General features: G+C 42.4%; 1 protein-coding gene across 1 annotated transcript; it reads left to right on the top strand.

Annotated features, from left to right (window-relative positions):
* Positions 1-211: 211 nt before the first annotated feature.
* On the top strand, positions 212-27,601 carry LOC138778392 (synaptotagmin-4-like). The gene is made up of 5 exons (XM_069956442.1): positions 212-274; positions 20,660-21,522; positions 25,250-25,412; positions 25,537-25,703; positions 27,118-27,601. The coding sequence occupies exons 1-5, from the start codon at positions 220-222 to the stop codon at positions 27,265-27,267; spliced, it is 1,398 nt and encodes a 465-aa protein (XP_069812543.1). The 5' UTR covers positions 212-219; the 3' UTR covers positions 27,268-27,601.

Here is a 27,601-nt window from a genome sequence, read left to right as displayed (position 1 = left end):
TAGATTGCCTTTCCACTGAGTTTCAATACAGCTAACAGGCTATGAAATGTTGACACAGGCTGATGTGAGAGATCCTGCCCGCCCTCCCCCCTCCCCTTCTTATCAGACCGGTTTCAATGCCCGCTGTGTACATTCCTTTCCATCATCTGCTCTGTGAACACTGCCTGAAAGTTCTTTCTCAAAACTACCTTTCTTAAGGCTTCCATGTTTGAGGCTGCAATGGACTCCAGGGATCTTGGAGTTCCAACGTATCCACCTCTAGGAGCCTGGGAAGGTCAGTTACTTTTCATTTTATAATTTTTATAACTAGACTGCTGTTTGTGAGTAATGGTGGATATGGCAAATGGTGGCTATATAGAACATATAAACAATAATAAGAATGTTTTTTTTAAATGTTTCACGTTATAATCTTTAGCCTATCTTCATACAACTTAAAAAACTTATAAAAAGATAAGATGGCTTTGTGTACACTGGGTCAATGTTTCTATTTTTGTTGATTGATAATCAGTTTGTAATTTGGTTTCTACACTCAAAATCTCAAATTAGGAAACTAGCGTGTACATGTGCCCTTACTAGAGTTGCTTACACTAACAACTCTTTGTTATTGTATGTATAATTTTTTTTATGAGTTATCCTCTGTTTGTTTGGAAACTCTTGTCTTAGTTCTGCTGTATAAACCCCCTAGAAATCTGGCATTTTTACAGTTGTCATCAACAAGCATGGACGTTTTGAATTGTAGGAATCATTTCAAGGGGTTGTCCAGAATTAGAATAACATGGTTGTCTTCCGAATACAGCATCACACTTGTTTATAGGTTGTGTCTGGTATTGTAACTGAGCTCTATTGATATGAATATGTCTGAACAGCAATACCACACTCAACTAAGGGTACTATTACACCAAACAATAATCGGCCCGATTCGGCCGATTATCCCTCTGTGTAATAAAGACAACAATCGTTTGTCATCGGCTGATCGCTGAAATAATTAGAACCTATAATTGTCGGGTGTCGACCGCACATCGCTACGTGTAAAAGCGGTGCGCGGCCGGCGACTGACGATATACATTACCTATCCACGCTCCGGGGCTGCTCCACGCTCCGGGGTTGCTCCTGCGGTCCGCTTCTCCCCGATGTCCTTGCAGCCCTTGTTAAACGATTATTGGGCCGTGTAATAGGCCCAGTAAACGAGCGCCGATCTAGCAGATCGGCGCTCGTTTACAGGTTTTATCGGGCCCCTATCGGCCCGTGTAATACCACCCTTACAGACAAATGTGGAAGAAAGCAGCCATGCAAATGGGTAAGTAACTGGCTGAGTGATAGAAAAAAGAGGGTTGTCATTAATGGGACATACTCAGATTGAGTGTCAGTTACTAGTGGGGTACCGCAGGGGTCAATATTGGGTCCACTTCTTTTTAATATATTTATTATTGACCTTGTAGAGGGGCTACAGAGTCGAATCTCCATTTTTGCAGATGACTAAACTGGGTAAAGTAATCACCACAAAAGAGCATAATATAATATTACAGACTGATTTGGAGAAGCTGGAGTCTTGGGCAGATAAATAGCAAATGATGTTTAATGTGGGTAAATGTAAAGTTATGCACTTGGGCAGTAGAAATAATAAGTACAGTTATGTGCTAAATAATAAATCACTGGGTAAAACTGCTTCTGAAAGGGACCTGGGGGTATTGGTGGACTTACAGATCACTTTAATGATCAGTGCCAGGCAGCAGCTGCCAAGACTAATAAAATAATGGGATGCATCAAAAGAGGCTGAGATGCTAAAGATGAGAACAAAGTTTTGCCTCTATAAATCACTGGTCAGACCACACTTGGAATATTGTGTACAGTTTTGGGCATCTGTATATAAGAAGGACACAGCTGAACTGTCAAGATTGGAGCTTTCTAGTTTTGAAAAAAAGACATCTTAGGTCAGAGTTGATTACAATGTGATCAAAAAATCTATGGAGCCATGTCATAGAGGAGAGGGTGTTCCCTCCCACTTGGGGTGGTCTGGCCCACCTCCAGTGCTTTACCCCCAGCCCGGTACCCATAAATAGAACGGCGCCGTACACAGGAACTGGAATGCAGTTCAAAAAATGGACTGCCGCACCGGTGCCGTTCTATACATGGGTAATACTTAAAGCAAATGTACCTGATGGTACGTTCGCTTTAATGGGATTGGGGCAGTGCCTAAAACCAGGTGTTATTGCCAAGGGACGTTCTGATCAGCTATACATTAGTCCTACTGTGGTTACTGTTTGGTAAATACAATATTCACATGGGTCCAATCTACCACAGCTGAAGTTACCTATCTTTGCATCTTATGCCTAGGTTCACACAATGTAAAAATGACGGCCGTCTTTCTTAACAAAGGACGTCATTGTACAAATAATGTCTGTTATGTTTTTTTATTTATTTATTTTTATTAAACAGCCTTTATTTTTACATAGTGTGAACCTAGCCTAAAGTAGAAGTCTGGTAAACATGAACAATCGCCTGCAGGCAAGGGGAATGCTCTACTTACCCATCCCTGTGCCCCGCAGCGCTGCCTTACCACTTACGGACACCCGTCAGCCTCCTGGATCTTCTGCTCCAGACTCTTCACAACTTGATGGATCACCCACTCAGCCAGTCAGTGACTGGGTTGTGACAACACTGGAACCCTAGAGAAATTTAGTTCTAACAGAGGTTAGTGAGCCTGTAATGCGGTGCTCTAGGGTATAAGTAGGTAGAGCTTCTTTATTATGTTACCCCTGCCTGCAGCCAAATTTGCGACAACGAGTGAAGGCATCCAGAACTCCAGGTACTTAGAAAATGTAAAATTTTACTTTTATAACTTATCAAAAATACTATGTTAAAAAATTATCCACAAGGGAGACCAATAAACCAACGTGTTTCGTGCTACTTGCGCTTAATCATGGAATGGTAAGAATACTTAGAGGCCAATCATGATGTGCGTCCACCTCACGTGGTTGCTCATGTCATGGTCACATGATCATGTACAAATATACAAAGATATGTTACAAAAAATGATAGGAACAGAAAGGCTATTTTCGCACACTGTTGAAATTGAGTAGATGGCTGCCATTTATGGCAAATTGCTGTTATTTTAAAACAATGGCTGCTGTTTGGAAATAATGGTTGTTATTTGCCGCTAAATGATGGCCAGCCACTAAATTTTAACAGTGTGTGAACATAGTCTTTCTGTGTTTTTAATCAACTCTTGGTTTTGGTTTAAAAATACTGACCAAAGTACTGAGCAAAGATACTTTGTTAGGAACATAGTCTAAGACCACGTTTACACGCTGTATTTTGTAGTTAAACAACGTATGTTGTTGCACGTTGCATCAATGGACGTTGTTTAACAGCACTGCTTAATTACAAAGGAGTGTATTGAACAACGGCCGTAATGTATACATGCTGTATACACGATGGCCGTTGTTCTCTGCAGCAGTTAAGAATAATTGATGGGTCTGTTTTGTACGGCCACTGTTCTTACGGCGTCTGAACATGTGCTAAAATTGTATTTGCTTTTGTCGATGCAAACCAACATTATGTTGCTGCTTTAGCTTGTTGTTAACCAGTATACACAAAAGCTTCTTCTACTGAAAATTTAATCTGAACATACCTGCTCAATACTGCAGCACCACTATAATCTGCTGCAGCAATCAGCACAGAAAGCTGAATAGACAATATTTGCCTTCATCAGATGGTGTCCATGTATAATAAATGTTCAGCTTGTTGTCTTGCCAACACCACACCCTATTCTTCCGGAAAGTAATAGCGTACATTTCATTCAAGAATGTACAGTACAGCAGACATGGGATCGCTCATGTAATATCGCTGCCAGTGGGTGCTGATCTGACAGATTGCAGATCGCTTACTCCTCCAGATCAGCCCGTGTAATAGGGGCTTTAGTAATAGATACTATTTATTTGCACTAGCTTTTGCAACTAATGCAGAAATAAAAGGGAAAGATTATTTAAATGTGCAATTTGGCCTCAACAGCCCTCAATGACCCAGTGCAACTAGAGTGATGAATGTGACGGAAATTAAAATATGTAGGAATTTTTGGCAAATTTAAAAGATGGAATTTTCTGATGTGAAGACCCATTGTTCATTGTAGACCAAAAATAAACATAAAAAGGTAGGAGGTAGCATACATTGTAGCTATAACCTATGCTAGCTCAGAGCTAGTGACGTTTACAGAAGCACATCGCTTGTCCCGCTTCACTTTGTGTATCTTGCAATAAATCAGGAAATGGAAACCAGCCACATTTCCCAATAATGGTATGTTCGCACATTCAGGTGTCTAATTGCAATCAATGGAAACAAAGCCAGGAATAAATTTGAAGAGAGGTTAAGTTTCAGTCTTTCATTTATGACCTGTCCTTCATTTATAATCTGTTCCTGGCTTTGACTTGAATAATTACAATTAAAAACTAGACTGTGTGAACAAACCCTAGGACCAAAAAATTTCCCCTAAGGGCCCTATTACACGGGACGATAATCCTGTGAAAAATCCTTATATTGTTCAAATTTAAACCATAATCGCTCTGTGTAATTGCAGGCAATGATCGAAAAATCGTTCCTATGTCTTTCATCGTTGATTTAGATCTGAACCTAAAATTTTTGCTAATCGTTCACTAATCGTTTGCTGTAATTACACATTCGTTCGCTCAATTTCCGCATTTTTTCACTAATCGTTCCGTGTAATTGCACATTGTTCATTGTTTTGCTGGGATCAGATGGAGTAAACTATCAAAGTAACAATCGCAATAACGATCATTATAACGATCGTAAATAACGACTATCATTCTGTGTAATATGGTGAACGATTTCGGGTTAACAATAAACAATCTCGTTTGCGATCGTTTATAGTTAGGGTCCATTTACACAGAAAGATTATCTGACAGATTATCTGCCAAAGATTTGAAGCCAAAGCCAGGAATGGATTTGAGAAGAGGAGAAATCTCTGGCCTTCCTTTATGACCTGCTCTCAGTTTATAATCTGTTCCTGGCTTTGGCTTCAAATCTTTGGCAGATAATCTGTCAGATAATCTTTCTGTGTAAATGGACCCTTATGGTCCTTTTACACGGGACGATTGATCGTTCGTTTTTGCACGTTAACGGTCGAATTCAAACGATAATCGTACGTGTAAACACAGTGAACGATCAAACGACCAGCAAAAAATCGTTCATTTTCATCTTTCAACATGTTCTCAAATCATCGTTAATCGTTCGCAAAAAAATCGCAGATCGTTCCGTGTAAACATTCTTTCAGCGATTTCACCTATGTGTGAGATAGGCTTAAACGATCGCAAAGTGATTGCATAGCGAATTTTCCGTACGATGTATCGTTCCGTCTAAACGCTGATCGTTATAAAAAAAACATTATTCATTCAAAATCGTTAATCGTGCGATCGGGCGAATTATCGCACCGTGTAAAAGTACCATTAGTTGTTAATCAATAAAGATCACTCCATGTAAAGGTGCGTTTACACAGAGAGATTTATCTGACAGATTTTTGAAGCCAAAGCCAGGAACAGACTATAAACAGGGAACAGGTCATAAAGGAAAGACTGAGATTTATCCTCTTTTCAAATCCATTCCTGGCTTTGGCTTCCAAAATCTGTCAGATAAATCTCTCTGTGTAAACGCACCATAATAGGACGCTCAGTCTTTAACATCAGACCAGCAGGAAAGGTGAAATGGTCAATATGATATTTAGTTTTTTGACTAACTGGCTAGGGCTACACAACCAGAAAATTACTGCAATTAGGTTTAGCATTCACAATACCCATGAGGCTGGTTTCACTCTGTCTTAAAAGTTCAGAAAAACTAAAGCCAGCGGCCAGATGTCAGCTGGCAGTCAGTGGACGTTTATAAAATGCCTTACACACTTGGAATTTTTTGGGGGTGACATCTGTCATTTCTGAGGCTCTGTGGCAGTTTGTCTAAAGTGCAGCATGCTGAGGGTATGTTTTTTATTTCTTGCAAACTGTGGCATTACTCTCCCATAGAGTTCCGTTGAATTTCTTCTGCTTGTCCCCATAGCTTATGTGTATGGTGTTTTTAGTGGAATTTTTTTCCTGCCCAAAAAGTGACAATCTGGCCCCCAGGGGATTAAGTTAACCCCCTTGGGGGCCAGACTGTGCTTGGTTGGGTGGGGTGCAAACGTCATGCGCCATCTTTGTAGTTTTTATTTGCCTTTTTTTAAGCCTATTTATTTAAAAGAAGTTTAGTGGGTGTTTGCTTTCTCTCCATATGGTTACACTGTATGGGTTAATATAGTAATGTAGCCATTAAACTTAATTAGGTTACACCTGTGGGATCCTTTACTTCTCCAAATAATCTACTTGGAAGCAAATATGACACATTAGCCCTTATTTCCTTCATTATGCCGCTGCTATGCACATTTTAATCACTGCTCCTTCTTATCTTTCAGCATTCTCATTAATGCTTCTCCCTTATATTTCCATTGCCTTTAATCATTTTATTATCTTGTGTCTGCAGGCTGCACAGTTTGGCCATCTCAGGACTTTTCCCAGAATCCTTTATACTTGCAGAATATCCCCTTTATCACTTGAACAGGCAACATCAGTGAAAGTTGTTTTTTTTTCTATCTAGATTTAACCCCCTGCAATTTTAAGGAAACAAAAAGCAGCAGGGCTAAAGCTCTAAGTATGCAAAAAGATAAGCTCTCTAAGGGTATGTGCACATTGAGGAAATTTGACGGAAAATCTGTTGCAGAATTCGACACTTGCGCCCGCTTGCAGACTGCGGCACGCGCGCGTCTCCCCCCGTGTTATGTCATGTCATGTTCATTCTTTGGACAGACGATGGAATCCGCCCCTGCATAAAATGGAGTCTATGACACGGGCGCACCCGACACAATCCACCGACAGGTGTGAGCTGTGGAATGCGCAACAGGTTATCCGTCGCCATTCCGCAGTGTGCACGTACCCAACCACAATACCCAAGCATAACCTCTTAAGGCTGGACACAGACACACACTGCAGTTTTTTTGTAAGCTGTCACTGCAGTTTTTGTCACAAAAACAGAAGTGGATTCAAATTGAATGGGAAATATAAAGGGAGGACTTGTAATTCTCTTTTTGGTTGGATCCATTTCTGGTTTTGGCACAAAAACTGATGCGCGTGTTACCTGTCATGATAAAATCCCTGCGCAGTTCAGCTACAGACATCGAAGGCAAGAACAAAAGGATTGAAAAAGAAATGGACTGCACCTCACAGATTACTCAATATCAAACTCAATTTTTATTTTACATAAATGCAGGGGACAAAAAAACACTAAAAACATTTAAAATACATACATTCCACTGGCCACAATACGGCCCAGTGGAACCAAACCCACCAACACTGAATCCTAAGTGGCATCATCTTCAATATCCCAAAGAATGCATAATAAATAAATAAATAAATAATATTGAAGTATACAAAAGTATGTATAACGTATATAAATGTGATATACAGGAGGTAAACACACATATAAGCCAATATAAAGTGCTAATAAATATATTGCCATAGAAATACATGTAATGCCAATGCAAAGATTTAAAGTGCAAGTGTAATAAAGGCCCTATTACACGGAACGAATATCGGCCGTGTTCGCCGATATCGGCTGCTATGAACGATAATCGTCCCGTGGAATGGAGTGCAACGGTCAGCCGACATCGTTCATGTCGGCTGATCGTTGCAGTCGCTGGTTTTTCAACATGTTGAAAAACAAGCGACTGATATAGCAGCGATCTGCTGCCGCCGCTCCTTTGAATAGGAGCACCGGCAGCAGAAGCTGCTGTATCCTATGGGCTGCCCGGACGATCAGCGATCACCCGGGCAGCCCCCCCCCCCCCCCGAAGCTCCCCGCCGCCCCTCCCGCACTCACCTGCTCACTGCAGCCGCGTTGAATAGCGGCGGCAGCGAGCGGGGAACGAGGAGAAAACGAGCGCTGAGAGCGCTCATTTGCTCCTCTAGACGGCCCGTGGAATAGGGGCTTAAGGAGAAAAGTGCATTCAAGGTAATTCAGTATAATACAAGCAGTATGGCTTTCACATGGTGGGTTGGGACAAAGCATCCCACGCGTTCCGTCACACAGACTTCCTCAGGTTATGTGATCATGCTAAAAAACAAAGCTAAACTTACCAGAAATCCGGGTCCAGTCTCCTGATGGCAGATTTTTAGACTTGTGCTGATTGAAACAAAAAGACTAAACACATGAAGCTCAATGTGTCAGTCAATCAAATGATTCACTTCTCTCTGAGCACTCAGATGACCTAAGAAACACTGGACTTCCTGTTTTCTGACTCGGGGTGGGGGGGGGGGGTGGAATCAGAACACAGGAAGTGCCTTATATTTCTGCTTCCTGCTGGATCCATTTCTGGCATCAGCTCAAAACTGCAGTGAAAGTTTTGCAAAACAAAATGAGGTGTGATGGCAGCCTTACAAACAGGCTCCCTTTCAAGTCAAAGGGAAATCCTCAACACCTTTAAGATGTCTCAGATTTTTTTCAATGGGCATTCAAATCCTTCTTGCAGAAAATAAGGTTGCCTATAACAAATTTGGATTGAGGCTGCATAACAGAGAAGAAGAAATGTAACACTTTAAGTGTATGCCACCTGCTATAATTATTCATGTTTAAAAAAAATTCTAGAGAGTGACCTCAATTAATCCAGGTGTTTCATTCAGTTCTATTGCAACAGGTGTATACAATCCAGCACCTATGACTACAGCCTGGCTTTACATTTGTTTGTGGGTGTTCTAAAGAAGTCACTGAATTCCAGTATGGTGCTGTATTAGGATACTACCACTGCAGCAAGTCAGCTCCTAAAAGATCTCCCTCCTAGATCTTCCATGATCCAGGGATTTAGTGAGATTTTGAGTCAAGAGGGATTTTTTTCCTTTTTTTCCCCGCCTTTCTCTTAATCAACACTGTAGGATATTATCCTGAACTCAATGCATAAAAGTTGCCAACTCTCTGTTGACTCAATAACTGCAGAGCCAACCCCCATCTGGTGTTAAAATTAGCACAAAAACTGCATCGGGAGCTTCGTGACATGTCCAAACAGATGTATGAAAGACTTACTTTAGTATAAACAAAGGCAAGTGTGGGATAGAGTGGTGTAAAGCAGCAGTCCCCAACCTCTTTGAATCACAGACCAGTTTAATGCAAGACAATTTTCCATAGACGAGAAAATGAAATGTAATTTAATTATTACCTTTAGGCCAGATGTGTCAAACTCAGGCCCTCCAGCTGTTTTAAAACTACAATTCCCATCATGCCTGGACAGCTAAAGCTAGCTAAAGCTTTGGCTGTCCAGGCTTGATGGATCTTGTAGTTTTGCAACAGCTGGAGGTGTTTGAAGTCCCTGCTTTAGGCTAAGTTCACATAACTTATGACAGCGGCCGTTCCGTGTAACACAACGGACGCTGTCTGTGAGGTTCAACCCGGCTGGTATTGCAGCCTTGGCTGGATGAACTTAATTTCTTTCAAAATGGAATGCGGGCACATACGGCTGTGCCCACATTGCAATTAGCCTTGCAGACAATGTAAAGTTCGGCCGGAGCCAGACTTTACATTATCTGCACTCTCAGTTTTGTGCAGCGGCTATTCAATGAATAGCGGCCACACAAAACTAACATGTCAGTTTTCTGTGCAACCACATAGATCCATAGAAAACAATGCAATGTATTTTTTCAATAAATAGCTGCCAGTGTTGCAATCTGCAACAACGGCTGTTAGTAATTGAAAAAATAGGGTGTGTGCACCGGGCCTTACAATGTAAATGTGACTGAGGCAGGTTGCGATTTCTCAGTCTTGCTCCCTGGAGAGGCCACCAACACTGCCGGAGGAGCTCTGGTATTCAGATACCACTGGGAGGGAGCCTTGTCGTACCTGTAAAACCCAGGTATCAGTGGGAGAATCTAGGAATAGGATGAAATCAGGATAGGGCAGGAGATCTCTCCCCATGGATCCTGCTCTATGCAGCTCAGGCTCTTCCCTCTCAAGCATCCTGCATACTGTGACCTTTCTGTGTGGCCGATTGCCAAGTGATCTGTGGCCTAGTAATTGTGGTCCCCTGGTAGAAAGCACACTGCCACTGGAGTGATAAACAATGTTGATTCATCTATCATTTGAATCATGAGTCTGGGTCTGGGTCTGGCTTATACGAGGAGACCATTACTTGTCTGACTGCATTGTGCCAACTATAAAGTTTGGTGGAGGAGTGGTTTTTTTTTCCAGATATTGGTCTAGGCCCCTTATTTCCAGTGAAGGGAAATCTTAAAACTTCAGTGTACCCTGTTGTGTTTGACAGGTGTATGCTTCCATATTTGTGGGAGCAGAGTTCAGGCATCATTGTTTAGATGGCTTTTCCTGCATGTAGATATTATCTGGATGAACTTACATTGTAACTTTTCGCACATGCAGACAAGTACCACGAAAAATCATGTTTTAAGCATGAGTTTGTGTAAAAGTGATTTTAATTGCAAAAAATGTGAAGTTTTATAAAGTTTAGAGAAACTTTTCATCCCTGAACTTTGGGATCAGCATGTTACCAGGTATAGTAATGGTCATAGAAACTCAGCTTAGACCCACATCTGCAAGGCATTGTCCCCAGATTGAAGCACTTATGCAGTTTGAGCAGTGGATTATCAGTGAGTATTTGGTGGTGAAATGTGGACATTATTCTTATGTTTATTTGGTTACTCTGGGTGCTGGGTTGCACCGTCAGGTTCATTCAGATAAAATTGGCTTGCCCGCTAAGTAAAATTGAGAGTGAAGTCCTGCCACTTATCTAGAGGGTTGACAATGGTGATGAATTTGAATAATGATCACTTTGAATATGGGACCGTATCTTTCTGTTGCCAGAGGGTTCATTTCCATTTCCCATTACCCGATCAGTGAGCTCAGCACTTGTTTGCAGTGCCTCTAAAAGGCAAAATAAACTGTACAGCCTGAATGATTGCTGCAGGCATTTGCCCGCACATTGGCTGATCGCTGGCACTTTAACATGGGCTGATTATTGGCCATTTGAGCACTTCTAGGAACATTGCCGATAATAGGTCAATGAAAAACGGCCCTTATATCATATGTCCAAGCTGTCGGAGATCTTGTCAGACCACTCTGGTCCATCACATTCCTACAGGATGCTCCTCCTCCTTCAAAATCACAAATGACAAATTTAGGGATTACTGACCAATGGTCCATCCAGTTGTTAGCCCTTAATTATTCCATGTCCTACTGATTCTAATGCAATGATGGAATTACATTATTTTTGCCCATGTAGTATGGTGTGGCAAAAATTATTTATACATAAATGATGTTTACTACGCAAAGGTTGTGCCCATTTATTTCTATGGATTGTCTAAGTAATGCAAGATATGACAGGTTGCCAAGTGTAAAAGATAGAGATGAGTGAACCTTGAGCACGCTGGGGTTAATCTGGGGCATTTGATTACAGGTAGCTGAAGAAGTTGGATGAAGCCTTAGGGCCAACTTCACCTCCACCTTCTTCAGTCACTGGTAATCAAGTGCTGCAAACTCTGGAACCCAAGCGTACTCAAGGTTCTCCCCTCTGGCCAAGAGATGAGGATACTACACACTGGATCTCTCTCTCTACTAGCTCAGGACTCCTTAGTAAGATATATGAAATGAGTTTTCTAAACTAGACAACCACTTTAAGCTTAAACAGAAACAAAATACCACAATAAAACAATTGTGACATGAGGTCAAATGTAATTGAAGAGTCTTAAATTTGCTAAAAGGTTGTGATTTTTTTTTTTATGACTTAAAGACCAGAAATTTCTATCAGTAAATGTTCTGATTGGTAAGGACTCTGAAACAAATGCAAAATTTTAAGGTGGTGACAGAACATTTAGTGTTGTAGTGCCATCTGGTTGCAGATGGGTTAAAAGCAGCTGGATGTGCATGACTGCTTCCAAAAAACTAATTCATTTTGACAATGCCGTGGAAGGATAAAAGAAGGGAAGAAACTGTGGTGATTAACGTCGGAGCTTTTCTATTTCTAGCTAAAATGGGGACCTGCAGCAAAGCCGGAGTCCCTTGCATGACATGGATGACCATTGCTATATACATTTTACATCTGCTGAAACGCTTGTTTAATCACTCTAAAGACTGGCAAAGGGTGGACACTTATTCTGTTCCCTCCCTTCAATGCAGTTGGCACAACAGACAGCATCGTGAATCCCGAAAAAGAGGGAGGAACTTAGCTCAGACCTTTGCAGAAAGGCCCCGAGGCTATACTGATACCAACTACTATCAAGAAGGTGACCTCCTATTGTCTCACCTGGAAGAAATTCCCTTTGAAGAAATGGAAACCCTTGTGGCCGGTAATTCTTAACACTTCCACTTGCCAACAGACACAGGATGTGGCTGAAGGTCAGGCTCCTCAATTGCTAGAGATGACCTTACTAGAACATTTTTACATGACATGAAGACGGGATTGGGCTTCCCTCCTGACCACATCAGGTGCAGTTTTCAGGAAGTGAGGAATGATGGACACTGATTCTAGGATGGCAGAGCTGGCAGAGGAACAGACATCTCCAGGGGCTGTGTGTCATTCGGTTATCTTCTTCTGCTCCAAAGGAATGATTGAGGGCGTGGTTGTGTTCCTCTTCATCTGGCTACTGATTCAGGTCCTTCTCAATAAACATCAGGAAGGTGCAGACATTATTTATACTCTTCATCCTCCTTTTGTTTGTCTAACCTACCATTCCTATTTCTCGTGGGTTTTATTGTGTTCCCTGTTTCTTCCATTTTCTCCTATTGTAACTTACCAGCTTATGCTATTCGAATATAAAATCTGAAAATCACTATGGTTAAAGAATAATGATAAACATAGGGTACTTCTTATATTCACAACACTTTACAGTTAATGCATGGAGAAATATTTGTATGGCTGTGCTTGCCTTTGCGCCTTTTTACTATATTTATTTTCTCTAGAAGTGATGGATTTTACCATGTAAACAAATAATGCATTGCGCTGGGCACATCTAATATGTCTTTTGGCTAACAATTGGGCAGGGATATTAGGGCTGAATGAGGTAACATTCATACAGTAGGGCAAATGTATTAATGTGAGAGCAGATATTCTTGAAATATTAGACTGCGCCTCTTGATGTTTTGCTGCCCAATTACATTGTTCAGGGAGTAAATAGGTGTAAAGCTGGCCAGTCATACACATAAGATGGCTTGCAGCCATCTCTCCTGATCCCCCTCCCTACACATGTATGCTTGTGGGGTTTAGTATGCATGCATAGTCAGTAGTGATGGTTTATCTTCCTGAGAACAAAGGATCAGGCAGTTGAAATCCAACTGCCGATCATTCTCTCCTATTACAGCTGCCATTGGGAAAACACTGGTTCATCAATACTGAGCTGCTTGCGCAAACACTTAAATAATGTATAGAACCTGTGATCATCTGATTGATAGATATCTCCCTGTTAGGGGAAAACAAGTGATCGAACAGTTAACGGCGGTGGGGCAGGGAGAATCCATTGGGGAGCAGCCGAATAACTCATGGCTTAGGCACCAAGAAAACAATTACTGATTACATTTAAACAGTATACAAAAAATGGAAGTCCACCGCTCCAATAAAAAGTAAGTAGTCTTTATTCAAAAATTCCTCTTAAAATCCATAGAAACAATATTAAAAACACATTTAAACAGTGTCTACCGTAGATCCTTTCTAAGATGGCTTTGCCCAGTCCCATTTAGTGTTGCTAAGTGGTAATGTACAAGCAGCTCAGCTGTCGGCATGTTGGGAAAGCGGTTGGACAAAGGAAGGGACCCCCTAATAAATATTCTTTTGATCAGGCATTCATTTGATAAGGAAATTCAAATCATAATGAAATAACCTCCATGATATGAAATGAAATAGCTGTTGAACATTTGCAAATATTTTTGAAGTCCACCTTTGTGGTAATGGTTATTGCAGTACTATGGTTTGTAGCCCGCATCTCTGTGACATATTTCTGCATACAGACTGGGCCTCTTGCATGAAAAGCATTTCAACATAGCAGCCAAGCAGATTCTGGCTCTTATTTTTCTAAGTCTTTTCAGAGAATTAAAACAGACTGGATTGGGCAGAGCTTCTTTTTTATTTCTACTTGCGGATTTGTCTCCGCGTGTCTAACAAAAAGGAGCACTTGTATGCCACGTCAGACCTGGTGCACAGCTTCTGCATGTTTCACTGTCTGTATGATAATAGATATGTATCATTTAGCAGTGTGACATTTTAAAAAGTATATTGCACACATTACTCATATTAATGATAGGTTTATTATGTACAAACACTAATTTCACTGATATTCATATCACAAATGGTACACTAACATTTAGTGAAGCTGTAAATAGCACTACAGCTGTGTTCCCGCAGGATGTGCACTTCACATTGCTTATGAAATATGAATTTATACTTGTAATTATAAATGGTTGACAAGGGGGGCAGACAGTATCATGGATAGGTTACAATGAGGGCTTCAGGAGAGCATTTTAGAGGATGATGGTTTGTACTTTAATTGTATTGTAATGCATAGGCCACTATTAGGTTTAAGCAAAAATACCATTTCACTTACTGAAAATGTGTTTTTATAGTGCCTGGCCGACTCCGGCATGTAGATCTTAGTGGCATGGTTTATTTTTCAAACCGCTGCCCAGTCCAGTGCACCGATATCTCTTTCCCTGGTGATGCATCTTCTTCAGAATCAAGTCTGGCCATATGACCAAGGGGAGGGGATATCAGTTAATTGGGAGTGCTGGGCCAGCCTCAATTGCACAGACCATCCAATTGCAGCTTGAAAAAGCAGCGCAGATGGTGCAGATTTTTAAGTAAGCAAAGTTGTACATTCTTTACATGCTTAAAGGTTGTATTCAGATTCCCATAATACAATTCCTCATAAGAGGCAGAAACACTAGCCAGTAGAGATGAGCGAACCTCGAGCATTTGAACCCGAACGTTAAGTATTTGATTAGCTGGGGCTGCTGAACTTGGATAAAGCTCTAAGGTTGTCTGGAAAACATGGATACAGCCAATGACTATATCCATGTTTTCCACATAGCCTTAGGGATTTATCCAACTTCAGCAGCCACCGCTAATCAAATGCCGAACGCTTGGGTTCAAATGGACTCCAGCATGCTCGTGGTTCGCTCATCTCTACTAGCCAGTCATTTAGTACAGATTACATATTCTACTTAAAGATGATTTTTAAAGAGAATTGGTCTCCTAAATTTTCTTTTACTGATTAGAAACATACTAATCAATATACTAAAATGTAATCATTTTTTTTCATCTGTTTTTCTATTTTGACTTTTATTTTCACTTTTTGCATTATTGTTATGGGGGCTGCCATATTGCCTGGGCTATTTCTTAACAGCATTCAGTGACATGTTTTACAGTAAGACTCATGGACATAGATCACAATAGACAGACTCTGTCCCCTTGAGATGAATGTAAAACATCAGTGAGTGTGCTTTTATTCCAAAGAGAGCTGCTATTGTCTTGTATTAATGCTGTCTACCTACTGGTGTCACATGATGCTGCAATGCTGTACAGATCACTTTACAGCAGCCTCAGCTTATCACCACAAACACAAGAGGAAGTCTCAGTTTAGTCTCAGCCCTAGTGGTAAAAATGAGAAGAGCAGGATTTCAGGATTACTTTATAATAAAGACAAAAAAATGGAAAATTAGAAAAAAATGCCACAAAAAATTCTATAAACCCCATAACCCAACCATCAGCAGACTACCAGCCCTTTTAGACGGGACAACTGCTGCCATGATAAGCGCTGTATCTTGTTGATTGGGGCTCATTTATGGAGCCGATTATTGTGCTGACAGGGCACCTGACTAGGTGACAAACAAGTGATTGCTGGTTTGCTGGCTGATTATAGGGCCTACTACACAGGTCAATATAGGTCTGTTCAGATGATATTCACCCTGTGTAACTGCATCCAAAAACTCCCCACCCAGGCTCCTTTTCTGCCTGTTTATGAATTTATCTTACGTTGGTGCAACTTACCATCTAAGGAATTATTTCAGAGATTTTTATCCTAGTATTATGCTATGTTTTTGCAAACTAATGGCCCTGTGTAAATACACCTATACCTACTTAGACTTCAACTTACCATAATTACTGCCTAAGGCTATGTTCAAACAACGTACTAAAAAGGCGTCCGCTTTTTGCGGTTAAAAAGACGTCCCTTATTGCAGCGTTTCCCAAACGGGGTGCCGCGGCACACTGGTGTGCCGGGAGAACCCACCAGGGGTGCCGCGGGATCCCGGTGGGAAATGCACGCTGTCTCTTTAAGCATCCCGAGAAGCTGCGGCCACAGCTTCTCGGGATGCACAGATCACTTTGATGTTCCGCTTGCACTGGGAGCGGGCGGAACATTAAAGTAAGCAGAATATAGGAGCAGGAAGTGTCAGCGTCCTGCTCCTATATTCACTCCCATAGGCCGCCGGCACTTCATGCCAGCAGCCTATGGGAGGCCGGGACGTGACCTCTCCCACAGGCGTGATGATGTGACGTCATCACGCCTGTCGGAAGTCCCATCCCCGCGGCTCGCAGAGGAGCCCGAAGAGGAGGAGAGCTGCTTCCTGCAGCCACAGCCCGGATTAGGTGAGTAGGATGTTTGTTTTTTTTAAGGGGCAGAGCAGGGGGCATTATTAGTTCATGGGGGGCACCTCTGGGAGCATTATTAGTATATGGGGGCAACTCTGGGGGCATTATTAGCTCATGGGGCACCTCTTGGGGCATTATTAGTATATAGGGGCACCTCTGGGGGCATTATTAGTTCATGGGGGCACCTCTGGGGGCATTATAAGTATATGGGGGCACCTCCGGGAGCATTATTAGTATATGGGGGCCACCTTTGGGGGCATTATTAGTTCATGGGGGCACCTCTGGGGGCATTATTAGTATATGGGGGCACCTCTCTGGGCATTATTAGTATATGGGGCACCTCTGGGGGCATTATTAGTATATGGGGCACCTCTGGCGGCATTATTAGTTCATGGGGGCACCTCTGGGGGCATTATTAGTATATGGGGGCAACTCTGGGGGCATTATTAGCTCATGGGGGCACCTCTTGGGGCATTATTAGTATATAGGGGCACCTCTGGGGGCATTATTAGTATATAGGGGCACCTCTGGGGGCATTATTAGTTCATGGGGGCACCTCTGGGGGCATTATTAGTATATGGGGGCACCTCCGGGAGCATTATTAGTATATGGGGGCCACCTTTGGGGGCATTATTAGTTCATGGGGGCACCTCTGGGGGCATTATTAGTATATGGGGGCACCTCTCTGGGCATTATTAGTATATGGGGCACCTCTGGGGGCATTATTAGTATATGGGGCACCTCTGGCGGCATTATTAGTTCATGGGGGCACCTCTGGGGGCATTATTAGTATATGGGGCAACTCTGGGGGCATTATTAGCTCATGGGGCACCTCTGGGGGCATTATTAGTATATGGGGGCACCTCTGGGGGCATTATTAGTATATGGGGGCCACCTCTGGGGGCATTATTAGTATATGGGGGCCACCTCTGGGGGCATTATTAGTATATGGGGGCACCTCTGGGGGCATTATTAGTATATCGGGCACCTCTGGGGGCATTATTAGCTCATGGGGGCACCTCTGGGGGCATTATTAGTTCATGGGGGCACCTCTGGGGGCATTATTAGTATATGGAGGCACCTCTGGGGGCATTTTTAGTTATGGGGGCACCTTCGGGGGCATTATTAGTATATGGGGGCCACCTTTGGGGGCATTATTAGTTCATGGGGGCACCTCTGGGGGCATTATTAGTATATGGGGGCACCTCTGGGGGCATTATTAGTATATGGGGCACCTCTGGCGGCATTATTAGTTCATGGGGGCACTTCTGGGGGCATTATTATTATATGGGGGCAACTCTGGGGGCATTATTAGCTCATGGGGGCACCTCTGGGGGCATTATTAGCTCATGGGGGCACCTCTGGGGGCATTATTAGTATATAGGGGCACCTCTGGGGGCATTATTAGTTCATGGGGGCACCTCTGGGGGCATTATTAGTATATGGGGGCCACCTCTGGGGGCATTATTAGTTCATGGGGGCACCTCTGGGGGCATTATTAGTTCATCACAGCAGGGGATCCTACATACAGGGGGCACAGCAGGGGATCCTACATACAGGGGGCATCCCACATTCCTACTCGCTTTACTGCACATAACACCACACAGCGCAGTTACTTTGGGAGCCTACAGGGGGGAGAAAGGAAAGGAAGTTGCTAGAAATGTGCGGAGCCTAAATTGTTTGTCTTGCAGGTTCTGAAGAGATGAAAAGTAGCTGGAAGAAATCATCATGGCGGATGGAGAGGAAAAGGGAAAGTGACTCCTCAGATCAAAGAAGACGTCACCTGTGAGTCACTGTATGACGGTTTTCTTATTTTGTAGAACATTATTTAGTAGGGGTGCCCCGAGGAAATTTTTTTTTCCAAGGTGTGCCCCGAGGTGGAAAAGGTTGGGAAGCACTGCCTTATTGCATCATTTTAATACGCTTGGCTAAAATGCAGTGAAATCTATGGAATAACGGACGTCTTTTTCACACATTGTATTGAATGCATCCGCCTCAAAAGACGTCCGTTATTCAATACATTGTGTGGAAAAGACGTCTGTATTCCATAGACTTTAATGCATTTTAGCCAAGCATATTTAATATGATGCAATAACGGACGTCTTTTTAACCGCAAAAAGCGGACGCCTTTTTCCTTTTTGAACTTAGCCTTGTGTGAACTTAGCCTAAGGGTGCCTTCACACGTACAGACTCGCTGCATATTTATCGCTGCGAGTTTCTCGCACATAAATCCACAGCGATACTGATTGCTATCAAGTCAATGTATGTGTATTCTCACTGCGTGTTTGGTGCGATTTTTATATGAGTTTTGATTTTCACATGATTTTCACAGGCGAGTTCAACACCACAAAAAAACGCAGCTACTTTCATGCGAGTTTGATGCGAGTTCTGTGCGAGTTTTACACAGCGATTCTGTACGTGTGAACAGACCCTAGGAATGAAAAGTTCTTACTGATAACTTTTTTCCATTCTCTGTTTGCGGTTTTTGATTGTTTTCTTCTTATCAGTACACCTGAAGATTAAAGTGTTATTTTTTCCATGACCAGATGTAACATGTAAACTATTGTTTAATACTTTGCAGAGACCAAAACTATGGAATCATCATTGTTGAGAAAAATCACCTAGTAATTTGCATTACTAAGAATTTTTGACAGGGGTTGACTGATTTCTTGACTGGATATAAAGTGGATTGTGTGCCTACAGCTTATTTGTTTTAGATAAAGTCACCATTAAGCCTCGTAGGCCTGCTTCACATTAACTTATTGTGGTAAACGCCTGTATTCCAGATGAGAATTATAGACATATACAGATGATATTGCATCAGTATTGCATTATTATTTTGTATGCAGCATACACTGATTACATCTGTAAAACAGCCCTTACAGAGGAAATACTGATGACTTATTTATGCTATACAGATCATCACGCATACAAACACATCAGTATTTTTAAGGAGTTATCTGGAAAGCAAAAAAAAAGGTCCTACCAGTTTTGCTTTCTAGCGCTGCACTTCCTCCTTTTGGCCATCTCAGATGATAACTGGGAGTTTTTTTTGAGCATTGCATGCGGACAAAACCACTCCTGCAGACAATGTCCAATAGCTGCCCAATGTCACCACGACATTGGTAACATTGGGCAGGTATTGAATATTGCCCTGAACATGTTTTCACCTCCATCTCTCCTTGGAAGTTACCATTTGAGACAGCCAGAGGGAGGAAGAGCAGCACTGGAGAAGAGAACAGGTAGGACCTTTTCTGCCCACTGGATAACCCCTTTAATTCCTCTTCATAGATTTCAATGGGTATTTTTTATTCATAAAATGGATGAAAGTAGTGTAATTGGCCTCACAGATTGATTTGGGTTCTGTATTAGGGTATGTCCACACTATGGAATCCTGGCGGATCACCTGCCACGGATTCTGCAGCTTGCCTCTGCTCGCAGCTGTGTGCATCTCCACTGGTCCCATAGGCTTCATTCTATGGTTTGGTAGATTCCACTGTCCACCCACAAACTGTCTGTCCACAAAAAGCAGATGTAATATGGATGATAAAAAATACACTCATGTGAAAGTGACCTTGAATGGCCAGAATTTTCTGATTACACAACCCCACATATTTGATTCTGGAACTGATCCACTTGTGCAGGATGCATTGTAGGTAACAAGCTGTTCTAGACAACTGTAGACTGAAAAAGAATGTACCATCAATAAAACAGCGCCTGTGCCGTGGTCCTCCAGTGGCATGAAATCCCCACCCTTCAATGAGGGGCCGGGGTTTCCTCCCACTGGGGCGAGCTGGCCCGTCTCCAGTGCTTCAGTCGCGGTTCAAAAAAAGCACTGCAGCACCGGCTTCCCTGCGCTGGCACCGTTCTATACATAGGCAATACTTAAAGCGAATGTACCTGATGAGTTTTTAGGAATTGATACAGTAAGAAAAAAAACCTGTTGGTTTTATCTGTAATTCTTTTATATGAACTTCTAATTCTTTTGCTCAGTCCATTTGCAGGTGCTGCTGGGAGCTGGTCTGGCACTTCTGTGCTTTTGCCTGCTGCTTGGCTGTGCCATCTGTTGGCACAAGAGCCGCAAGCAACAATCTTCATCCAGCAATAATGGTGAAGACAAAGGCTGCACACAGCAGTGTAACATGGATATGGAGTTATCTGACAGTCTTGCAAAACCTATTAATGTTGCTTTACACGAACAGTATCAAACTCTGGATATTACCCCTAAAGGTGGGGGTGAAGGATTATCAGCACCTCAACAGGAACTAAACTGCATGTCTGAGAGGAACCATCCTGTTAGAGCATCATTGCCCAGCCTCTACCAACTATCATCAAAGACTAAGCGTGCTATGAAGCGCAGGAGCACAGTTATGGGGGGAAGTCCATTAGATGGGGATCGTACCCAGCTGGTGAGGGTGCCACAGTCTTGCACTGACCCCATTGGGTTATCTTCTATCAAACAAAAGCCTCAGTCACTTGTGCACTTTACTTTAGGTTACTCATTGGCTGATGAAATGCTAACTGTTACGGTCACTGGTTTTTCCAATCTGCCAAAACGACTGTATCAGAAAAGAGACTGTTTGGTAAAGGCCTATCTCCAACCTGGATTTAAAGAGCCACAGCCTGGGCAGACAGAGGATTTAGATGGCACACAGAAGTTCACTTTCTTTAGATATAAGCCAGAGGATCTGGAGGACAAAACCCTACGTCTAGCAGTATATACCCGCAACAGAAGCTCAATGAGGGAAGGCTTCATTGGGGAAGTGTTTTTCTCCTGTGCCAGTTTGGACTATTACTCCCAGGCCACACCAGGCTTTACAAAAGAATTGTCAATTGCCAAAACCAAGCTAAAGAAGGTCAGTGTTGGTTAGCATCCTTAAAATGTATGTCATGGTAAATGATGCATGCTTTCAGTGGAAATTTCCAAGTTCTAATGTGTTTAAAATAATGTACAGTTTAATTTTATGGAGTTCTCTAGAGAGATGAAATTGTTTTCAAATAAACTTTTGTCAGAAAGTTACACAGATTTGTAAATGACTTCTAAAAAAAAAAAGAAACTCAAGCCATTTAGTACCTATTAGCTGCTGTATGTCCTGCAGGAAATGGTGTAATCTTTCCAGTCTGACACAGTGTTCTCTGCTGCCACCTTTGCCCATGTAAGAAACTGTCCAGAGCAGTAGCAGTAGTAATATTATACAGAGAGCCTAACACTGCCCAAAGGGTATAATACGTTAAAGGGGCTCATGGGGCCTAATAATATGGATTGGGTCCTAACAATACGAAGGAGACACAGAGGGTGTCCTAACTATACAGAAGGGGCACAGAGGGCAACTTGAAGTATGGTTGATTTTCTCTGCAGAGCAGGGGGCTGCACTTTTGAATCCTATAGAATAACAGTATAACAGGGAATGGAATAAATGTAGTCAGTAGTAGACTACATTCTGTCCAATTAACTCACGGGCACACAGTGTAAAAAGTCAGCATACCTGCCTGCTGGTATGCCCTGATAAATACCCTGAAGATACCTAGTCTTAGTTGTCCAGCCATATAACTGCACTGCACAGACATGGATGAGGGGGTTACAAATTTAAATAATTGTTGATGAATATGTGACTGCATGGTTACTTACTTGTGATATATCATACACTATGAATGGTATATTATGTGTTGTACTTGTACATTGTACAATTGTGCTCAAATGTTTACATACCCTGGCAGAATTTTTGCTTTCTTGTCATTTTTTTCAGAGAATATGAATGGTAACACTGAAAACCTTTTTCTCTATGGTTTCCATGGTTATTGGTTGGGTGAAGCCATTTATTCTCAAACCACTGTGTTTTCACTTTTTAAATAATAAAAAAATGACCCTGATCCAACGTTGACATAGCCTGGTGATTTTGGCCTGATAACATTCAGGCCACAGGCACAGAAGTTGACACAAATGGGTTTAAAAGTTTCTGTGATCCAGACAGACTCTTGCATCTTTCATCCAACCACTGATGTTTCCGGATTGTGAGTCATGGGGAAAGCAAAAGAATTGTCAACAGATCTACAGGAAAAGGTAGTTGAACTCAGAGGCGGACATATCACTTGTGCAGCCTGTTCAGCTGCACTAGGGGCCCGCCAGGCTCAGACTCTAAAGTGTCAGCTCAGCATGGCACATGTCTGTAGTGGGCCCCCCAGGTGGTGTCAGCACCCTCCTATAGTCCACTGTCCAGCATCCCTTGTGTGAGAAGGAGAGAGAGAGCATGAGGTGACAGGGGCTGCAGGGATCCTGCAGGGTTATGGCCGCCAGAGACAAGACTGTGAAGAGGAGCAACAGCAGCAGCAGCTCTGACAGTGAGTGATTATTGTCAGTGTATCTTCAGGGTGCTGGAAGTTATAAGATAGAGGGTGGACTGTGAAAGAGAAAGCACAGAGCCCCCCACCCTCTGATGCCGATGTTTGATTATAAGTGCATGCCTTTGCCAATAACTGTACCCCGTGCAGTATCGTTGTTTTTTTTCTTTCATCTCACCCCTAAGCAGCCACATACAGTCCATGTATCCCACCTGTGCAGCCACATACAGTCCATGTATCCCACCTGTGCAGCCACATAAAGTACATGTATCCCACCTGTGCAGCCACATACAGTACATGTATCCCACCTGTGGAGCCACATACAGTACATGTATCCCACCTGTGCAGCCACATAAAGTACATGTATCCCACCTGTGCAGCCACATACAGTACATGTATCCCACCTGTGGAGCCACATACAGTACATGTATCCCACCTGTGCAGCCACATACAGTACATGTCTCCCACCTGTGCCCCAACAGTGATTAAGGGCCCATTTGTTCTATCCCCTGTTTAGTGCTGTTCTGAGGTCACTTCCACACTCTGAGCTATATACTCTCATCCCCCACACAGCATTCCGTGTATAATGCACCTAGGACCCTCCAAGTACAACAGCTGCAAACACTACAACTCCCAGCACTTACTGCAGTCTGCAGCCCTCAGGATGTGCTGGGATTTGAAGTACAAATGAGCAGACAACTCCTCAGAAACTACAACTCTCAGCATTCTCTGAGAACTTCATAAGTGTAAGGCATTGAGAGTTGAAGTTATTGTTATTCCAGGAGTTGTGGTCAAAGATACATCAGTCCAAGATGGGACCAGGTCTGCATGTCCCTTTTGACGGGTTCTTTATTTGGGTGCCCCCCATGATCGGTTCTATTGGTGGGCCACAGGTACCCCAGTCCCACACTGCGGCCTGCACAGACTGATGTACAGTCCCTTAGTGGGCCCTGGCATCTGTGCTGTAGGGCCCTCCCGAGAAACCAGGACACATGTACCGGATACCCAGGCGTACATATGTGTGCACATTTAAGGCAGAAAGGTGGAGAAACGAATAGGTTATGGGGGCCCAAACACATTTTTTGCACAGGGGACCTTTGCAGTCTCTGTAAACAGGAAAGGGATACAAGAAGATATCCAAGGAATTGATAATGCCAGTCAGCAGTGTTCAAACTGTGATTAACAAATGGAAAATCAGGGGCTCTGTACAAACCAAACCACAGTCAGGTAGACCAACAAACATTTTGGCCACAACTGCCAGGAAAATTGTTCACGATACAAAGAAAAACCCACAAATACCATCAGCTGAAATACCATTACTGCGCAAATACCACAAAGTATTTTGCCTACAATACGCCAAACAGCACAGAGACAAGCCTCAAAACTGCTACAACAAGGTCATTAGAAGTGATGACAGCAAAATCAAACTTTTTGGTCTCAACCATAAATGTTACAATTAGGTGTCAACGAGGCCTTTGATGAAAGGAACACCATTCCCAATAGAAAGCACGGGGGTGGATCGCTGATGTTTTGGGGATGTGTGAACTACAAAGAAACAGGAAACTTGTTCAAAGATGAAAAAAGGATGTACACAGCAGGTTATTAGCAAATACTGGAGGCAAATTTGCACTCATCAGCCCAGAAGCTGCGCATGGGACATACTTGGATGTTCCAACATGACAACGATCCAAAACATAAGGCCCAGTTGACTTGTCATTGGCTGCAGTAGAACAAAGTGAAGGTTTTGGAATGATCATCTCAGTCTCCTGACCTCAAAAGGATTGAGGGAGATCTTAAGAGCGCAGTTCAGGGCAGACAGACCCAGAATTTACAGAAACTGGAGGCTTTTGGCCAAGAAGAATGGGCAGCTTTACCATCTGAGAAAATAAAGAGCCTCATCCACAACTACCACAAAAGACTTCAAGCTGTTAGAGGGGACATTTTATTAACAACTGTATGTAAACTTTTGATCAGAGTCATGTTTTTGGTTGTCATTATGATTTAAAAAGAGAAAACCAGCAGTTGTTGGCTTCCCCCAACCACTTACTATGAATGATAACACAAAACCTTTTTTTCCACTCATAGTGTCTGAAAATGGGAAAAGAAAGCAAAAATTCTGATGATGTATGTAAACCTTTGAGCACAACTGTATATACCAAGATTGTAGTGATTGTAGTTTTTATGCTTTGCAGTGCAGCAAAATTCTTTACACGTTACCTCTTTCTATCCTATGAATGTCAACAGAGTTTGAGCACCTTGGATATTGTGTTACCTCCTACTTCAAAACTCAAATTACCAGGACAGATATTGATCCTACTGCAGCACCAAGTGTTAGCAAACCGTATCAAAGTAATGGTACAGAAGGCAAAGGATCTTGGCAAACTAACCCGTATTCCAGGAGCCCCAGGTAAGGAAATTCTGAGCATAATATAAAATCACTTCACATCAATCCTATTAGCAAATTGAAATGAAAAATAAAAATTTTTTTTTTTAATTTGTTTCTCACTTGTTTTGTTAATCTCCACTTCTAGACCACTTTGTCAGCATTCGTTTGATTCAAGAAAGCCAAGTTATAGATATTAAAGAGACCCGAACTGCCTCAGGCACCAGTCCAGTGTGGAATGCTCCATTCCTGTTTGATACTCCGCTTGAATTTATGCAGAGTCCTTTCCTACAATTAGAGTTTTTAGTCATGCAGGTGAGTTGTCAAAGCAGATTTATAAGCACAAGTTTATAACTTCCCAATTTGCTGTTTAGTTACCCTTCCATGTCTACCTCCTGCCTTTCCCCTACCCTTCCCCCTATAGCCAGCATGTAACTTATGCCTCAAACTCCTATTACTCATACCTTCTATTACACAAAGTATCGGTCTGAGAAGCCTGATAAGGAGAGAGAGAGGCATTTTGCTCCCATAAAATATACTAGAAAGTTTCTTACATTACTTTATAATATTACTTTATGCAGAGTTTGTTGAAACTACAACAACCACTTAAAGTGACTCTGTGCCCACAATCTGACCCCCCAAACCACTTGTACCATCAGATAGCCGCTTTTAATCCAAGATCTGTCCTGGGATCCGTTCGGCAGGTGATGCAGTTATTGTCCTAAAAAAACAACTTCAAACTGGCGTGGCGTAGAGTGTTTGTGCCCCAACTTTGCACCACCCCTCCGTCCCTCCTCCCCACCCTCTTCATCATTAAGAATGCCACTGGAACATTTTCTCCATGCTGAACATTGCACAGCTGCTTAACGATCCAGCCCATGTGCGGGGCTGACACAGGTGGGGAATAGGAGGCAATCTGCCTGGAGCATTCCTAATGATGAGGAGGGTGGGGAGGAGGGACGGAAGGGTGGTGCAAAGTTAGGGCACAGATACTCCAGTTTGGCACAGGGCTGCAAGTTTAAAAGTTGTTTTTAGGACAATAACTGCATCACCTGCCGAACGGACCACAGGACAGATCTTAGATTAAAAGCAGCTATCCGAAGGTACAAGTGGTTTGGGGGGGGGGGGGTCAGATTGTGGGTACAGAGTCGCTTTAAAGCAGCTCTGTACTATTTATAACATTCAACAGTTGACTGTTGCAGTGCCGGACTATATAATATTGAGCAGTAAGCCCTGTTAATAACAATAGTAACATCTACATTTACTATGAAAACTAGCATGATGGCAATGTGTGCCAAAACATGAAACAACACCAAATTTTTGCATTCAGATGCAACCAACACCCATCAACTTTTCCTGCCCTTACGAGTGACACTTTACATGGTCTGTTGGTGTGAATCCAATAATATATGGAGCCTGTGTAGGTGTTAGTGAGAAGGATTAGCCTTTTGTGATTATATATGTCTCCTGTGTTTTAAATGCTATTAAAAGAGTAAGAAAATAGTCCTTCAGTTTAAGGATTTTAAACATTGGTTGGGTGCAAAGACTTTTATCCCACAACGTAATAATAAAGGGCAAGCTGAAGTTTTGAAAATATTTCCAGAATCCACTGTAAATTATTGTTGTTACACTATAAAACATGAAAAGTTTAGACATCTACAACCTCAGACACAGACCTCTACAACTAATTTTACCAATAGAAAATGTGAAATCTCTGCTTCCTTTCTAGGGCCGAATTTACAATCGTGCTCGTATTCTTGGGCGTGTGGTAATTGGTGCTGGGACCTCAGAAGCTGGCTTGGCTCACTGGCAGGAGATGTGTAGCAAAGCACCAGTGGAGTGTTCCCGTTGGCACACACTACAATCCGATGTGTTTTAACATGTTTTACTGCCACTTTATGGAATCTGGAAAAGCAGGAAAAAACTACTAGGCCTGCCAACATTTAACCTTGTGAGCAACGTGGGAAGAAAATTAAATATCTTAATTACATGAAGTTCTCGCTGTATAAAACAATCAGATGAATTATTTTGCATATCATACATTGTACCTATAGATTGTTATTCATACGTTTCTGAACCAAAATACGGTACACAGAAATATCTACAGGTACAGGTACATAGAATGAGCACAATAACTCTGGATTAGAGATGAGTGAATCTCGAGCATGCTCGAGTCGATCCGAACCCGAACTTTCGGCATTTGATTAGCGGTG

Source organism: Dendropsophus ebraccatus, chromosome 1, assembly GCF_027789765.1.
Source record: "Dendropsophus ebraccatus isolate aDenEbr1 chromosome 1, aDenEbr1.pat, whole genome shotgun sequence".
In the NCBI taxonomy this organism is placed as follows: Eukaryota; Metazoa; Chordata; class Amphibia; order Anura; family Hylidae; genus Dendropsophus; species Dendropsophus ebraccatus.
Note: the sequence above shows the minus strand (reverse complement) of the source record. Positions and strands in the feature narration are given on the sequence as shown.

Excerpts from the sequence above, each read along its gene's own strand:
- LOC138778392 (XM_069956442.1), top strand. The coding sequence starts at position 220 with ATGGACTCCAGGGATCTTGGAGTTCCAACGTATCCACCTCTAGGAGCC. Across the intron at positions 275-20,659 it reads ACCTCTAGGAGCCTGGGAAG|TCCATTTGCAGGTGCTGCTG; the intron begins GTCAGTTACTTT and ends TCTTTTGCTCAG. Across the intron at positions 25,704-27,117 it reads TAGAGTTTTTAGTCATGCAG|GGCCGAATTTACAATCGTGC; the intron begins GTGAGTTGTCAA and ends CTTCCTTTCTAG.